The following is an 18,759-nucleotide window of genomic DNA, read 5'->3' as shown; positions in this document are numbered from 1 at the left end:
ATCGAAAATTCCATCCAAATTCAAAAAAAAATTAAATTTTTGTATGAAATATTTGTTTTGCTCATATCTCCTAAACTTTTTGTATGAAACACTTGTTTTGCTCATATCTCTATCCTATGCGTCCTAGAGCGGAAAGGAGCTTAATTCATGACCACACCCCAAAAATCGAGAATTCCATCCAAATCCTGAAAAAAATGAAATTTTTATATAAAAAAACTAGTTTTGCTTCTATTTCCCAAACTATGCGTCCTATAGCGAAAAGGAGCTTAATTCATGACCACCTTCAAAAAATCGAAAATTCCATTAAAATACCGAAAAAATTGAAATTTTTATATGAAAAACTTGTTTTGCTCATATCTCCTAAACTATGCGTCCTAGAGCGAAAAGAAGCCAAATTCATGACCACACCCACATTCCATCCTAATCCTGAAAAAAAAATAAATTTTTATATGAAACACTTGTTTTGTTCATTTCTCCTAAACTATGCGTCCTAGAGCGAAAAGGAGTTTAATTCATGACCACACCCAAAAAATCGAAAATTCCATCCAAATCCTGAAAAAATTGAAATTTTTATATGAAAAACTTGTTTTGCTCATATCTCCTAAACTATGCGTCCTAGAACGAAAAGGAGCTTAATTCATGACCACACCCAAAAACTCGAAAATTCCATCCAAAACCTGAAAAAATTTATATTTTTATATGAAAAACTTGTTTTGCTCATCTCTCCTAAACTATGCGTGCTAGAGCGAAAAGGAGCTTAATTCATGACCAACCTCAAAAAATCGAAAATTCCATCCAAATACTGAAAAAATTGAAATTTTTATATGAAAACCTTGTTTTGCTCATATCTCCTAAACTATGCGTCCTAGAGCGAAAAGGAGCTTAATTCATGACCACCCCAAAAAAATCGAAAATTCCATCCAATTCCATTCAATTCCCGAAAAAATTGAAATTTTTATATGATAAACTTGTTTTGCTCATATCTCCTAAACTATGCGTCCTAGAGCGAAAAGGAGCTTAATTCATGACCACCCCCAAAAAATCGAAAATTCCATCCAAATCCTGAAAAAATTTAAATTTTTATATGAAAAACTTGTTTTGCTCATATTTCCTAAACTATGCGCCCTAGAGCGAAAAGGAGCTTAATTCATGACCACCCCCAAAAAATCGAAAATTCCATCCAAATCCTGAAAAATTGAAATTTTTATATGAAAAACTTGTTTTGCTCATATCTTCTAAACTATGCGTCCTAGAGCGAAAAGGAGCTTAATTCATGACCACCCCCAAAAAATCGAAAATTCCATCCACATCCTGCAAAAATTTAAATTTTTATATGAAAAACTTGTTTTGCTCATATCTCCTAAACTATGCGTCCAAATACTCAAAAAATTGAAATTTTTATATGAAAACCTTGTTTTGCTCATATCTCCTAAACTATGCGTCTTAGAGCGAAAAGGAGCTTAATTCATGACCACCCCCAAAAAATCGAAAATTCCTTCCAAATCCTGAAAAAATTGAAATTTTTATATGAAAAACTCGTTTTGCTCATATCTTCTAAACTATGCGTCCTAGAGCGAAAAGGAGCTTAATTCATGACCACCCCCAAAAAATCGAAAATTCCATCCAAATCCTGCAAAAATTTAAATTTTTATATGAAAAACTTGTTTTGCTCATATCTCCTAAACTATGCGTCATAGAGCGAAAAGGAGCTTAATTCATGACCACCCCCAAAAAAATCGAAAATTCCTTCCAAATCCTGAAAAAATTGAAATTTTTATATGAAACACTTGTTTTGCTCATATCTCCTAAACTATGCGTCCTAGAGTGAAAAGGAGCTTAATTCATGACCACCCCCAAAAAATCGAAAATTCCATTCAAATCCTGAAAAAATTTAAATTTTTATATGAAAAACTTGTTTTGCTCATATCTTCTAAACTATGCGTCCTAGAGCGAAAAGGAGCTTAATTCATGACCACCCCCAAAAAATCGAAAATTCCATCCAAATCCTGAAAAAATTTAAATTTTTACATGAAAAAATTGTTTTGCTCATATCTCCTAAACTATGCGTCCTAGAGCGAAAAGGAGCTTAATTCATGACCACCCCCAAAAAATCGAAAATTCCTTCCAAATCCTGAAAAAATTGAAATTTTTATATGAAAAACTTGTTTTGCTCATATCTCCTAAACTATGCGTCCTAGAGCGAAAAGGAGCTTAATTCATGACCACCCCCTAAAAATCGAAAATTCCATCCAAATCCTGAAAAAATTGAAATGTTTTATGAAAAACTTGTTTTGCTCATATCTCCTAAACTATGCGTCCTAGAGCGAAAAGGAGCTTAATTCATGACCATTCCCAAAAAATCGAAAATTCCATCCATCTCCTGAAAAAATTTTAATTTTTATATGAAAAATTTGTTTTGCTCATATCTTCTAAACTATGCGTCCTAGAGCGAAAAGGAGCTTAATTCATGACCACACCCCAAAAATCGAAAATTCCTTCCAAATCTTGAAAAAATTGAAATTTTTATATGAAAAACTTGTTTTGCTCATATCTCCTTAACTATGCGTCCTAGAGCGAAAAGGAGCTTAATTCATGACCACCCCTAAAAAATCGAAAATTCCTTCCAAATTCTGAAAAAATTGAAATTTTTATATGAAAAACTTGTTTTGCTCATATCTCCTAAATTATGCGTCCTAGAGCGAAAAGGAGCTTAATTCATGACCACTCCCAAAAAATCGAAAATTCCATCCAAATACTGCAAAATTTTGAATTTTTATATGAAAAACTTGTTTTGCTCATATCTCCTAAACTATGCGTCCTAGAGCGAAAAGGAGCTTAATTCATGACCACCCCCCAAAAATCGAAAATTCCTTCCAAATCCTGAAAAAATTTAAATTTTTATATGAAACACTTGTTTTGCTCATATCTCCTAAACTATGCGTCCTAGAGCGAAAAGGAGCTTAATTCATGACCACCCCCAAAAAATCGAAAATTCCATCCAAATCCTGAAAAAATTGCAATTTTTTATGAAAAACTTGTTTTGCTCATATCTCCTAAACTATGCGTCCTAGAGCGAAAAGGAGCTTAATTCATGACCACCCCCAAAAAATCGAAAATTCCTTCCAAATCCTGAAAAAATTTAAATTTTTATATGAAAAACTTGTTTTGCTCATATCTCCTAAACTATGCGTCCTAGAGCGAAAAGGAGCTTAATTCATGACCACCCCCAAAAAATCAAAAATTCGTTCCAAATCCTGAAAAAAAAGTAATTTTTATATGAAAAACTTGTTTTGCTCATATCTCCTAAACTATGCGTCCTAGAGCGAAAAGGAGCTTAATTCGTGACCACCCCCAAAAAATCGAAAATTCTTTCCAAATCCTGAAAAAATTAAAATTTTTATATGAAAAACTTGTTTTGCTCATATCTCCTAAGCTATGCGTCCTAGTGCGAAAAGGAGCTTAATTCATGACCACCCCCAAAAATTCCTTCCAAATCCTGAAAAAATTTAAATTTTTATATGAAAAACGTGTTTTTCTCATATCTCCTAAATTATGCGTCCTAGAGCGAAAAGGAGCTTAATTCATGACCACCCCCAAAAAATCGAAAATTCCATCGAAATCCTGAAAAAATTTAAATTTTTATATGAAAAACTTGTTTTTCTCATATCTCCTAAATTATGCGTCCTAGAGCGAAAAGGAGCTTAATTCATGACCACTCCCAAAAATTCGAAAATTCCTTTCAACTCCTGAAAAAATTTAAATTTTTATATGAAACACTTGTTTTGCTCATATCTCCTAAACTATGCGTCCTAGAGCGAAAAGGAGCTTAATTCATGACCACCCCCAAAAAATCGAAAATTCCATCCAAATCCTGAAAAAATTGCAATTTTTATATGAAAAAGTTGTTTTGCTCATATCTCCTAAACTATGCGTCCTAGAGCGAAAAGGAGCTTAATTCATGACCACCCCCAAAAAATCGAAAATTCCTTCCAAATCCTGAAAAAATTGAAATTTTTATATGAAAAACTTGTTTTGCTCATATCTCCTAAACTATGCGTCCTAGAGCGAAAAGGAGCTTAATTCATGACCACCCCCAAAAAATCGAAAATTCCTTCCAAATCCTGAAAAAATTGAAATTTTTATATGAAAAACTTGTTTTGCTCATATCTCCTAAACTATGCGTCCTAGAGCGAAAAGGAGCTTAATTCGTGACCACCCCCAAAAAATCGAAAATTCCTTCCAAATCCTGAAAAAATTAAAATTTTTATATGAAAAACTTGTTTTGCTCATATCTCCTAAACTATGCGTCCTAGTGCGAAAAGGAGCTTAATTCATGACCACCCCCAAAAATTCCTTCCAAATCCTGAAAAAATTTAAATTTTTATATGAAAAACGTGTTTTTCTCATATCTCCTAAATTATGCGTCCTAGAGCGAAAAGGAGCTTAATTCATGACCACCCCCTAAAAATCGAAAATTCCATCGAAATCCTGAAAAAATTTAAATTTTTATATGAAAAACTTGTTTTTCTCATATCTCCTAAATTATGCGTCCTAGAGCGAAAAGGAGCTTAATTCATGACCACTCCCAAAAATTCGAAAATTCCTTTCAACTCCTGAAAAAATTGGAATTTTTTAATGAAATTGGAATTTTTATATGAAAAAGTTGTTTTGAAACTATGCGTCCTAGAGCGAAAAGGAGCTTAATTCATGACCACCCCTAAAAAATCGAAAATTCCTTCCAAATCCTGAAAAAATTGAAATTTTTATATGAAAAACTTGTTTTGCTCATATCTCCTAAACTATGCGTCCTAGAGCGAAAAGGAGCTTAATTCATGACTACCCCCAAAAAATCGAAAATTCCTTCCAAATCCTGAAAAAATTGAAATTTTTATATGAAAAACTTGTTTTGCTCATATCTTCTAAACTATGCGTCCTAGAGCGAAAAGGAGCTTAATTCGTGACCACCCCCAAAAAATCGAAAATTCCATCCAAATCCTGAAAACATTGAAATTTTTATATGAAAAACTTGTTTTGCTCATATCTCCTAAACTATGCGTCCTAGAGCGAAAAGGAGCTTAATTCATGACCACCCCCCCAAAAAATCGAAAATTCCATCCAAATCCTGAAAAATTTTAAATTTTTATATGAAACACTTGTTTTGCTCATATCTCCTAAACTATGCGTCCTAGAGCAAAAAGGAGCTTAATTCATGACCACCCCCAAAAAATCGAAAATTCGTTCCAAATCCTGAAAAAAATGAAATTTTTATATGAAAAACTTGTTTTGCTCATATCTCCTAAACTATGCGTCCTAGAGCGAAAAGGAGCTTAATTCATGACCACCCCCAAAAAATCGAAAATTCCATCCAAATCCTGAAAAAAATTGAAATTTTTATATGAAAAACTTGTTTGCTCATATCTTGTAAACTATGCATCCTAGAGCGAAAAGGAGCTTAATTCATGACCACCCCCAAAAAATCCAAATCCAGAAAAATTGAAATTTTTATATGAAAAACTTGTTTTGCTCATATCTCCTAAACTATGCGTCCTAGAGCGAAACGGAGCTTAATTCATGACCACTCCCAAAAATTCGAAAATTCCTTTCAACTCCTGAAAAAATTGGAATTTTTATATGAAAAAGTTGTTTTGCTCATATCTCCTAAACTATGCGTCCTAGAGCGAAAAGGAGCTTAATTCATGACCACCCCTAAAAAATCGAAAATTCCTTCCAAATCCTGAAAAAATTTAAATTTTTATATGAAAAACGTGTTTTTCTCATATCTCCTAAACTATGTGTCCTAGAGCGAAGAGGAGCTTAATTCATGACCACCCCCTAAAAATCGAAAATTCCATCGAAATCCTGAAAAAATTTAAATTTTTATATGAAAAACTTGTTTTTCTCATATCTCCTAAATTATGCGTCCTAGAGCGAAAAGGAACTTAATTCATGACCACCCCCAAAAAATCGAAAATTCCTTTCAACTCCTGAAAAAATTGGAATTTTTATATGAAAAAGTTGTTTTGCTCATATCTCCTAAACTATGCGTCCTAGAGCGAAAAGGAGCTTAATTCATGACCACCCTCAAAAATTCCTTCCAAATCCTGAAAAAATTTAAATTTTTATATGAAAAACTTGTTTTTCTCATATCTCCTAAATTATGCGTCCCAGAGCGAAAAGGAGCTTAATTCATGACCACTCCCAAAAAATCGAAAATTCCTTTCAACTCCTGAAAAAATTGAAATTTTTATATGAAAAACTTGTTTTGCTCATATCTCCTAAACTATGCGTCCTAGAGCGAAAAGGAGCTTAATTCATGACCACCCCCAAAAAATCGAAAATTCGTTCCAAATCCTGAAAAAAAATGAAATTTTTATATGAAAAACTTGTTTTGCTCATATCTCCTAAACTATGCGTCCTAGAGCGAAAAGGAGCTTAATTCATGACCACCCCCAAAAAATCGAAAATTCCATCCAAATCCTGAAAAAATTTTAATTTTTATATGAAAAACTTGTTTTGCTCATATCTTCTAAACTATGCGTCCTAGAGCGAAAAGGAGCTTAATTCATGACCACCCCCCAAAAATCGAAAATTCCTTCCAAATCCTGAAAAAATTGAAATTTTTATATGAAAAACTTGTTTTGCTCATATCTCCTAAACTATGCGTCCTAGAGCGAAAAGGAGCTTAATTCATGACCACCCCCAAAAAACCGAAAATTCCTTCCAAATCCTGAAAAAATTGAAATTTTTATATGAAAACCCTATTTTGCTCATATCTCCTAAACTATGCGTCCTAGAGCGAAAAGGAGCTTAATTCATGACCACCCCCAAAAAATCGAAAATTCCTTCCAAATCCTGAAAAAATTGAAATTTTTATATGAAAAACTTGTTTTGGTCATATCTCCTAAACTATGCGTCCTAGAGCGAAAAGGAGCTTAATTCATGACCACCCCCAAAAATTCGAAAATTCCTTCCAAATCCTGAAAAAATTGAAATTTTTATATGAAAAACTTGTTTTGCTCATATCTCCTAAACTATGCGTCCTAGAGCGAAAAGGAGCTTAATTCGTGACCACCCCCAAAAAATCGAAAATTCCTTCCAAATCCTGAAAAAATTGAAATTTTTATATGAAAAACTTGTTTTGCTCATATCTCCTAAACTATGCATTCTAGAGCGAAAAGGAGCTTAATTCATGACCACCCCCAAAAAATCGAAAATTCCTTCCAAATCCTGAAAAAATTTAAATTTTAATATGAAAAACTTGTTTTGCTCATATCTCCTAAACTATGCGTCCTAGAGCGAAAAGGAGCTTAATTCATGACCACCCCCAAAAAATCGAAAATTCGTTCCAAATCCTGAAAAAAAATGAAATTTTTTTATGAAAAACTTGTTTTGCTCATATCTCCTAAACTATGCGTCCTAGAGCGAAAAGGAGCTTAATTCATGACCACCCCCAAAAAATCGAAAATTCCATCCAAATCCTGAAAAAATTTTAATTTTTATATGAAAAACTTGTTTTGCTCATATCTTCTAAACTATGTGTCCTAGAGCGAAAAGGAGCTTAATTCATGACCACCCCCCAAAAATCGAAAATTCCTTCCAAATCCTGAAAAAATTGAAATTTTTATATGAAAAACTTGTTTTGCTCATATCTCCTAAACTATGCGTCCTAGAGCGAAAAGGAGCTTAATTCATGACCACCCTCAAAAAATCGAAAATTCCTTCCAAATCCTGAAAAAATTGAAATTTTTATATGAAAACCCTATTTTGCTCATATCTCCTAAACTATGCGTCCTAGAGCGAAAAGGAGCTTAATTCATGACCACCCCCAAAAAATCGAAAATTCCTTCCAAATCCTGAAAAAATTGAAATTTTTATATGAAAAACTTGTTTTGCTCATATCTCCTAAACTATGCGTCCTAGAGCGAAAAGGAGCTTAATTCATGACCACCCCCAAAAAATCGAAAATTCCTTCCAAATCCTGAAAAAATTGAAATTTTTATATGAAAAACTTGTTTTGCTCATATCTCCTAAACTATGCGTCCTAGAGCGAAAAGGAGCTTAATTCGTGACCACCCCCAAAAAATCGAAAATTCCTTCCAAATCCTGAAAAAATTGAAATTTTTATATGAAAAACTTGTTTTGCTCATATCTCCTAAACTATGCGTCCTAGAGCGAAAAGGAGCTTAATTCGTGACCACCCTCAAAAAATCGAAAATTCTTTCCAAATCCTGAAAAAATTAAAATTTTTATATGAAAAACTTGTTTTGCTCATATCTCCTAAGCTATGCGTCCTAGTGCGAAAAGGAGCTTAATTCATGACCACCCCCAAAAATTCCTTCCAAATCCTGAAAAAATTTAAATTTTTATATGAAAAACGTGTTTTTCTCATATCTCCTAAATTATGCGTCCTAGAGCGAAAAGGAGCTTAATTCATGACCACCCCCAAAAAATCGAAAATTCCATCGAAATCCTGAAAAAATTTAAATTTTTATATGAAAAACTTGTTTTTCTCATATCTCCTAAATTATGCGTCCTAGAGCGAAAAGGAGCTTAATTCATGACCACTCCCAAAAATTCGAAAATTCCTTTCAACTCCTGAAAAAATTTAAATTTTTATATGAAACACTTGTTTTGCTCATATCTCCTAAACTATGCGTCCTAGAGCGAAAAGGAGCTTAATTCATGACCACCCCCAAAAAATCGAAAATTCCATCCAAATCCTGAAAAATTGCAATTTTTATATGAAAAAGTTGTTTTGCTCATATCTCCTAAACTATGCGTCCTAGAGCGAAAAGGAGCTTAATTCATGACCACCCCCAAAAAATCGAAAATTCCTTCCAAATCCTGAAAAAATTGAAATTTTTATTTGAAAAACTTGTTTTGCTCATATCTCCTAAACTATGCGTCCTAGAGCGAAAAGGAGCTTAATTCATGACCACCCCCAAAAAATCGAAAATTCCTTCCAAATCCTGAAAAAATTGAAATTTTTATATGAAAAACTTGTTTTGCTCATATCTCCTGAACTATGCGCCCTAAAGCGAAAAGGAGCTTAATTCATGACCACCCCCAAAAAATCGAAAATTCGTTCCAAATCCTGAAAAAAAAAGAAATTTTTATATGAAAAACTTGTTTTGCTCATATCTCCTAAACTATGCGTCCTAGTGCGAAAAGGAGCTTAATTCATGACCACCCCCAAAAATTCCTTCCAAATCCTGAAAAAATTTAAATTTTTATATGAAAAACGTGTTTTTCTCATATCTCCTAAATTATGCGTCCTAGAGCGAAAAGGAGCTTAATTCATGACCACCCCCTAAAAATCGAAAATTCCATCGAAATCCTGAAAAAATTTAAATTTTTATATGAAAAACTTGTTTTTCTCATATCTCCTAAATTATGCGTCCTAGAGCGAAAAGGAGCTTAATTCATGACCACTCCCAAAAATTCGAAAATTCCTTTCAACTCCTGAAAAAATTGGAATTTTTATATGAAATTGGAATTTTTATATGAAAAAGTTGTTTTGAAACTATGCGTCCTAGAGCGAAAAGGAGCTTAATTCATGACCACCCCTAAAAAATCGAAAATTCCTTCCAAATCCTGAAAAAATTGAAATTTTTATATGAAAAACTTGTTTTGCTCATATCTCCTAAACTATGCGTCCTAGAGCGAAAAGGAGCTTAATTCATGACTACCCCCAAAAAATCGAAAATTCCTTCCAAATCCTGAAAAAATTGAAATTTTTATATGAAAAACTTGTTTTGCTCATATCTCCTAAACTATGCGTCCTAGAGCGAAAAGGAGCTTAATTCGTGACCACCCCCAAAAAATCGAAAATTCCATCCAAATCCTGAAAAAATTTAAATTTTTATATGAAAAACTTGTTTTGCTCATATCTTCTAAACTATGCGTCCTAGAGCGAAAAGGAGCTTAATTCGTGACCACCCCCAAAAAATCGAAAATTCCATCCAAATCCTGAAAACATTGAAATTTTTATATGAAAAACTTGTTTTGCTCATATCTCCTAAACTATGCGTCCTAGAGCGAAAAGGAGCTTAATTCATGACCACCCCCCCAAAAAATCGAAAATTCCATCCAAATCCTGAAAAATTTTAAATTTTTATATGAAACACTTGTTTTGCTCATATCTCCTAAACTATGCGTCCTAGAGCAAAAAGGAGCTTAATTCATGACCACCCCCAAAAAATCGAAAATTCGTTCCAAATCCTGAAAAAAATGAAATTTTTATATGAAAAACTTGTTTTGCTCATATCTCCTAAACTATGCGTCCTAGAGCGAAAAGGAGCTTAATTCATGACCACCCCCAAAAAATCGAAAATTCCATCCAAATCCTGAAAAAAATTGAAATTTTTATATGAAAAACTTGTTTGCTCATATCTTGTAAACTATGCATCCTAGAGCGAAAAGGAGCTTAATTCATGACCACCCCCAAAAAATCCAAATCCAGAAAAATTGAAATTTTTATATGAAAAACTTGTTTTGCTCATATCTCCTAAACTATGCGTCCTAGAGCGAAACGGAGCTTAATTCATGACCACTCCCAAAAATTCGAAAATTCCTTTCAACTCCTGAAAAAATTGGAATTTTTATATGAAAAAGTTGTTTTGCTCATATCTCCTAAACTATGCGTCCTAGAGCGAAAAGGAGCTTAATTCATGACCACCCCTAAAAAATCGAAAATTCCTTCCAAATCCTGAAAAAATTGGAATTTTTATATGAAAAAGTTGTTTTGCTCATATCTCCTAAACTATGCATCCTAGAGCGAAAAGGAGCTTAATTCATGACCACCCCCAAAAAATCCAAATCCAGAAAAATTGAAATTTTTATATGAAAAACGTGTTTTTCTCATATCTCCTAAACTATGTGTCCTAGAGCGAAGAGGAGCTTAATTCATGACCACCCCCAAAAAATCGAAAATTCCATCCAAATCCTGAAAAAAATTGAAATTTTTATATGAAAAACTTGTTTGCTCATATCTTGTAAACTATGCATCCTAGAGCGAAAAGGAGCTTAATTCATGACCACCCCCAAAAAATCCAAATCCAGAAAAATTGAAATTTTTATATGAAAAACTTGTTTTGCTCATATCTCCTAAACTATGCGTCCTAGAGCGAAACGGAGCTTAATTCATGACCACTCCCAAAAATTCGAAAATTCCTTTCAACTCCTGAAAAAATTGGAATTTTTATATGAAAAAGTTGTTTTGCTCATATCTCCTAAACTATGCATCCTAGAGCGAAAAGGAGCTTAATTCATGACCACCCCCAAAAAATCCAAATCCAGAAAAATTGAAATTTTTATATGAAAAACGTGTTTTTCTCATATCTCCTAAACTATGTGTCCTAGAGCGAAGAGGAGCTTAATTCATGACCACCCCCTAAAAATCGAAAATTCCATCGAAATCCTGAAAAAATTTAAATTTTTATATGAAAAACTTGTTTTTCTCATATCTCCTAAATTATGCGTCCTAGAGCGAAAAGGAACTTAATTCATGACCACCCCCAAAAAATCGAAAATTCCTTTCAACTCCTGAAAAAATTGGAATTTTTATATGAAAAAGTTGTTTTGCTCATATCTCCTAAACTATGTGTTGAAGATTTGAGCCTTTTCAAACCTTTTTTCCAAAAAAATAAACTAAAACCAATTAATTTTAGACCTTTTTTAACAATTTTATTTTCTCGTATATTTTATACAATGCGAAAGCTCAAGAACGATAATGAATACTAAAAGAAATTTATATCAGCCAGCCGTCACGAACCGCTAAACAGAAAATCACTGCTTTAAAATGAAAGTAAGAAAAGGACAGCAGACAAGTTGTTGGCCTTGAACGTTGGTGAAAAGTAGCGGTGATCACACCAACAATGTAATGGAGTGACTAGTTATAATATCATGATATGTTGAGAATAAGGCAGCAGCAAGAATGACGATGAGCGAAGAGAATATTTGTATCATTCAAAACGAAGAAATTGTGTATAAGAGATATGTGGCTTGTGTTGATATCAAGAGCAAACGACGACAACTTTGAGTGGGGATTGCTTAGCTGGTGTGAAACTACGACAAAAGGGGGGTGGTGAAGTGTTTTTGTTCGTAAATTTGGCACAAACGACTAGCAACAAAGTAAACAAATGGAGTTTAAAGTGGAACATCGATGATTTTGGTGTTTGGATAAATTTGATAAAAATGAGATCTTCTCTTATTACATGTCTTAACATACTCCCCGCGCCCTTAATTGGAATTAATTGGAAGTTTACAAATCCTTGTTATTGCTCGCTTTTGTTGACCCTCAGCAGTTTTTACAATAACAACTCTGACATGTCCATCTGGCCCTTGTATGGTTTCGACGATTCTTCCCAGTTTCCATTTTAAAGGGGGAAGGTTGTCCTCCTTAATTAAAACCAAATCATTTATGCTAAGATTGGTGTGTTGTAGTTTCCATTTTGTTTTGCTTTGAAGTTCTCTGATGTATTCTGCATGCCATCTCTTCCAAAATGATTGTTGTACCCACTGCATCTGCTGATACCGTTTCAGTGAATCAACCTTTTCGTTTACCACTGAGGGTTCACATATTGTATGAGATGTTCTTCCAATTAAAAAATGAGAAGGAGTCAGAGCACGCAAATCATCCGGGTCACTAGAGAGAGGTGTTAATGGGCGGCTGTTTACAATTGCCTCAGCTTGGCAGCAAACTGTTTGTAATTCATCGTATGTAAACAAGCAATTGCCGAGAGATCTTTGCAGAAAATATTTAGCTTGCTTTACAGCACTCTCCCATAGACCTCCAAAGTGTGGGGAGCGCGGAGGGATAAATTTCCATTGTATACCTTCTTGTCGGCACATTTCTTCTACATTTGTTATGTGTTCTGTGGAGAGAAAGTGTTGCAACATCTCTTTCAATTCTCGATTAGCTCCCACAAAATTTGTGGCGTTATCTGAGTATATGGTATGACACTTTCCACGTCTTGCAACAAACCTTTTTAATGCCGATAAAAACGCTGTGCTGCTGAGGTCTGTAGCTAACTCCATATGTATGGCTTTCGTACTGAAACAAATAAAAACAGCCACATACACTTTAATCAGATTCTTACCTCGCAGTCTTGGTGTAATATGAAACGGTCCGCAGTAATCTACCCCGGTAATAGCAAAGGGATATGTTGGTTCCACTCTATCTTTAGGAAGAGATCCCATTATTTGTTCGGCAATGCGAGGTCGACAACGATAACATATTATGCATTGATGTATTACTCGTCGGATTGTATCACGTGAATTTACGATCCAAAATTGATCACGAAGAAGACTGGTTAAAGTTTGAATACCAGCATGCATATGCAATTTATGATAATAGGCAATCAAAACGTCGACAAATGGATGATCATTAGGTAGCAATATTGGATGAACGGTGGCATACGGCAACGAAGAATTTATTAGCCTTCCTCCAACACGAATAATGTTGTTGTCCATAAATGGCGACAATTGGCTTAATTTAGACCCAGCCCTCAAATTCTCTTTTCTGGATAATTTTTCATATTCCTCCGAATAACATTCTCTTTGGATTGATATGCATATACACATTAATGCTGAGTTTTCTTCCTCAATGGTTATATCCCCTACGGGTACATCATTTCTTCTCTTACATAAATTAATGAATCTATTTGCATAGGCGAAAACTCTCACGACTCTCTTGAAGCTATTGGCATACTTAAGACCTTTGAACAATGACGGAGATGATGCGACCAACAATGCGGTTGCTTCATGTCGCTCTTCAGGTATAATTGGTTGTGAAGAGGGCTCCAATTGAGGCCATTCATTTACTTCTTTTTGCAGAAATTGTGGCCCATAGAACCACAATTGATTGTCAATCAAGTCTTTGACATTTGCACCGCGTGACACCAAATCAGCAGGGTTCTCTGTTGTAGGACAATGATGCCAAGTATATTGGAACGTAGCTGATTGTATTTTTCGAACTCTATTAGCAACGAACTGATTCCAACGATTAGGGTCACCATTTATCCATGCTAATGCAATTGATGAATCAGACCAACAATGGACATTTGCAGGATTTGGGTTAAAAATTTTGCAAACAGAATCCAGTAGTTCAGCTAATAGCAGTGCGGCACATAGCTCAAGGCGAGGTAGCGTAACTGGTCTAGTTGGAGCAACTCTAGATTTTGCGCAAAGCAATGATGATTCGAAAACACCTTCCTTGCAGACTACATATATACATGCTCCATATGCCTTTGTACTGGCATCTGCAAAACCATGAATTTCAATCTTAGACTTTATATGTACCAACCTTTTTATTTTAAGGTTTTTGATATCTGGCAATGAACGGCAAATGTTTTCCCATTGTGTGGCGATTGAATGAGGTACGCTTTCATCCCAATGTATTTTCAGCTTCCAGAGGCCTTGCATTAATATTTTACATTGTACGATAATTGGGTTTATTAATCCTAGTGGATCAAAAAATGTTGCAATATGCGATAAAATTTTCCGTTTAGTTAATTTTGACGATGTTACAGGTAACTGATAGTAAAAAAGAAATGAATCTGCTGAGGGACTCCACTTTAATCCAAGTGCCTTTATGAATTCCATATCATAAAGCTGAAATGTTGGTTCCCTGTCCGCCATATTAATATCTTTAATTACATTTGAAACATTCGATGCAAACTTTCTCAAAGGAAAGCCACCAGTTTCTAGTAACTTTGTAACTTGGTTTTTAATTTCAATTACCTCGTCTATTGTATCGGCACCAGTCATTAAATTGTCGACATAAAAATCATTTAAAACTATTTTCGAGCCAAGAGGAAATTTTAATTGTTGGTCCTGGGCTAATTGCTGCAAACACTTTGTTGCCAAATAAGACGCGCACGTAGTTCCATATGTGACGGTTTGTAGTTGATAAATATTAACCGGTTCTGATTGTGAATTTCTCCACAAAATACATTGCCACTTTCTATCGTCAGGGTGTATCATTACCTGGCGATACATTTTTGTAATGTCTGCCATGAGTACAATTTTGTGAGAACGAAAACGAAGAAGAATTGTAAAAAGGTCATCTTGTAGTTTAGGGCCTACTCGAAGAAGATCATTGAGTGATACTCCAGAGGTAGTTTTGCTGGAGCCATCGAAGACAACTCGAAGTTTTGTTGTCGAACTGTCTAGCTTCGTAACATAATGGTGTGGAATATAATTAAACGACGATTGTTTTTGCACAAGCTTCATATGTCCGAGTTCTATGTATTCGTTGATGAAATTGGTGTACTCAACTTTTAGTTCACTATCGCTTTGCATTCTTTTTTCCAATAAGAGAAGTCTTCTATATGCGATATCATATGAATCTCCAAGCTTATCAAACATAGATTTGAATGAAAGACGAACGATGAAGCGGCCTGTTTTGGGACAACGTGTGGTAGTTTGACTAAAATAATTCTCGCAATCTTGCTCTTCGACACTCAATTCGGCGGGTGTGGAATTGATATTCTCTTCTACGATCCAAAATTTTTCTAATATTTTTTCGAGATGGGTGGTTGTTGTTGCAAGAACAGAATATTGAGTAGTCGATGACGCTATGGGTGATTTTGTTATGCCCCCAGCCACTATCCAACCCAAGGAGGTTTTTTGCAAAGTTGGAAGATTTTCTTGAATCTTAATTTGTCCTATCATTAAAAGTTCATAGAAAACACCCGTTCCCAATAACACATCGATTTGACTTGGAATATTAAAATTTGGATCAGCAAGTTTCTTTTTAATGTTTAGTGGTATGTTCCAACCATTGATGTTAAACGCTGTATGTGGTTGATTTCCAGTAATTGAAGGCAAAATAACAGCTTCTACAAAACAGTTAAAAGCATAATGGATAGATTTTAGATTGAAACGACATTGGTTATATGCTTTAATTGAATTTGTTCCAATCCCAGAAATGTCCATATTTATTTTATCGCGTTGTAAACCTAGAATTTGCGCTACACGCTCAGTCACAAAATGCAGCTGTGAAGCTGAATCTAGCATTGCACGCGCTGTAATCTTCTTTCCCGAAGACGAAACGATTTCCACCAATGCTGTGGCTATAATGATTTCGTTGCCTTTTGTAACTTGAAGAACAACAGGAGTTGATGACTCATCATCAACTTTGGATTTAGTTTTCTCTCTATGGAGCAGCGTATGATGACTCACATTGCATTGCTGACATCGATTCGTTGAAGGACAATTGCTAGACACATGATTTGGAGTCAAACAATTTAAACACAAGCCTTTCTTTTTTATAAGGTCATATCGACCTAAAGGGTCAAGACTCATAAAAACTGTACATCGAAATGGATTATGTTTACCGCCTTGGTCGCAAAGATGACATATTGATTCAGAGACGACAAACGACACTGGTTTTCTATGATGGGAATTAGATTTTGTAAGCCTATCGTTCGCAATAATATCCATAGTTTGACTCTTTTTTTCAAGAAATTTGGTTAGTGAATCCCAATCTGGCAAATAGAATGGTTCCGATGAATGGTTATGGCTATTATTAGAAATTTCTTCCTCCCATTGTGTTTTTGTTTGGATATCGAATTTTGAGACAACGAGATTTAATAAAATTCCGTCAGAAATTTGTGATTTTGAGGCAAATGATTGTATTGCGCGAAGGTTAGCATTGATAGTGTCGACGAAATTTCGAAGTTGCGATGAATTTGGATTTACTAATTTCTCGATGTTAAAGATATCTTGCAAATGAGCATTAAAAATATAACGTTTATTGCCGTACCGAGATGATAAAAGTTCTAAAGCCATTTGGTAATTACTATCTGTAACTTCTAACGAGTGTACTAATTGAGCAGCATCATCTTCCAAACACGATCGAAGGTATTGAAATTTTTCCACATTGGATAGGGATTCATTTTGGTCAACTAACACTGAGAACATATTGTAAAAGTCCAGCCATTGTTTATATTGTCCCCCAAATTTTGACAATTGCAACTTTGGTAGATTAACAGAAACCCTCGATGAATGGTCGTGTTGAGTAATCATTGTGCTATGTAGTGGTGCCGCAAATGATTTTCTTGATGACAAAACATTTACCAGTTTTGCCTTTACACTGCAATACGATGACTCCATATCATCCCGATGAGTTTCATTAAATTGCGTTTCATCCATGTATTCCAAATCGGATTGTAACTGTTCAAAAAGGTTAATTTTGCTTTCCAGAAATTCCAGCTTTACCTCAATTTCGGCTTGCGACAAGTCATCGAATGTTTGAGTATTTAAATTAGACAGTAATTTTACTAATCGATTTCGTTGTAGCATTTTAACTCGGTGCTCCCTTTCAACATTTGGTGATAGTGACTGCGATGACATCATTTTGAAAGTAATTCCTTTTTACGAAGAAACAATCAAATCATCCGGTTCGAAGGACCTTGTTGAAGATTTGAGCCTTTTCAAACCTTTTTTCCAAAAAAATAAACTAAAACCAATTAATTTTAGACCTTTTTTAACAATTTTATTTTCTCGTATATTTTATACAATGCGAAAGCTCAAGAACGATAATGAATACTAAAAGAAATTTATATCAGCCAGCCGTCACGAACCGCTAAACAGAAAATCACTGCTTTAAAATGAAAGTAAGAAAAGGACAGCAGACAAGTTGTTGGCCTTGAACGTTGGTGAAAAGTAGCGGTGATCACACCAACAATGTAATGGAGTGACTAGTTATAATATCATGATATGTTGAGAATAAGGCAGCAGCAAGAATGACGATGAGCGAAGAGAATATTTGTATCATTCAAAACGAAGAAATTGTGTATAAGAGATATGTGGCTTGTGTTGATATCAAGAGCAAACGACGACAACTTTGAGTGGGGATTGCTTAGCTGGTGTGAAACTACGACAAAAGGGGGGTGGTGAAGTGTTTTTGTTCGTAAATTTGGCACAAACGACTAGCAACAAAGTAAACAAATGGAGTTTAAAGTGGAACATCGATGATTTTGGTGTTTGGATAAATTTGATAAAAATGAGATCTTCTCTTATTACATGTCTTAACACTATGCGTCCTAGAGCGAAAAGGAGCTTAATTCATGACCACCCTCAAAAATTCCTTCCAAATCCTGAAAAAATTTAAATTTTTATATGAAAAACTTGTTTTTCTCATATCTCCTAAATTATGCGTCCCAGAGCGAAAAGGAGCTTAATTCATGACCACTCCCAAAAAATCGAAAATTCCTTTCAACTCCTGAAAAAATTGAAATTTTTATATGAAAAACTTGTTTTGCTCATATCTCCTAAACTATGCGTCCTAGAGCGAAAAGGAGCTTAATTCATGACCACCCCCAAAAAATCGAAAATTCGTTCCAAATCCTGAAAAAAAATGAAATTTTTATATGAAAAACTTGTTTTGCTCATATCTCCTAAACTATGCGTCCTAGAGCGAAAAGGAGCTTAATTCATGACCACCCCCAAAAAATCGAAAATTCCATCCAAATCCTGAAAAAATTTTAATTTTTATATGAAAAACTTGTTTTGCTCATATCTTCTAAACTATGCGTCCTAGAGCGAAAAGGAGCTTAATTCATGACCACCCCCCAAAAATCGAAAATTCCTTCCAAATCCTGAAAAAATTGAAATTTTTATATGAAAAACTTGTTTTGCTCATATCTCCTAAACTATGCGTCCTAGAGCGAAAAGGAGCTTAATTCATGACCACCCCCAAAAAACCGAAAATTCCTTCCAAATCCTGAAAAAATTGAAATTTTTATATGAAAA

The 18,759-nt window shown here is 34.3% G+C and overlaps 1 protein-coding gene across 1 annotated transcript; it reads right to left on the bottom strand.

Moving 5' to 3' along the window:
• Positions 1–12,240: 12,240 nt before the first annotated feature.
• LOC142231207 (uncharacterized) lies at positions 12,241–17,361 on the bottom strand. The gene has a single exon (XM_075301826.1). The coding sequence runs from the start codon at positions 17,359–17,361 to the stop codon at positions 12,241–12,243; it is 5,121 nt and encodes a 1,706-aa protein (XP_075157941.1).
• Positions 17,362–18,759: the final 1,398 nt, after the last annotated feature.

This window comes from Haematobia irritans, chromosome 3 (genome assembly GCF_050003625.1).
Source record: "Haematobia irritans isolate KBUSLIRL chromosome 3, ASM5000362v1, whole genome shotgun sequence".
Classification (NCBI taxonomy): domain Eukaryota; kingdom Metazoa; phylum Arthropoda; class Insecta; order Diptera; family Muscidae; genus Haematobia; species Haematobia irritans.
The sequence above is the reverse complement of the archived record's forward strand: the minus strand, read 5'-3'. Positions and strand labels throughout refer to the sequence as shown.

Coding starts and splice junctions, on each gene's coding strand:
- LOC142231207 (XM_075301826.1), bottom strand. CDS start 17,361: ATGATGTCATCGCAGTCACTATCACCAAATGTTGAAAGGGAGCACCGA.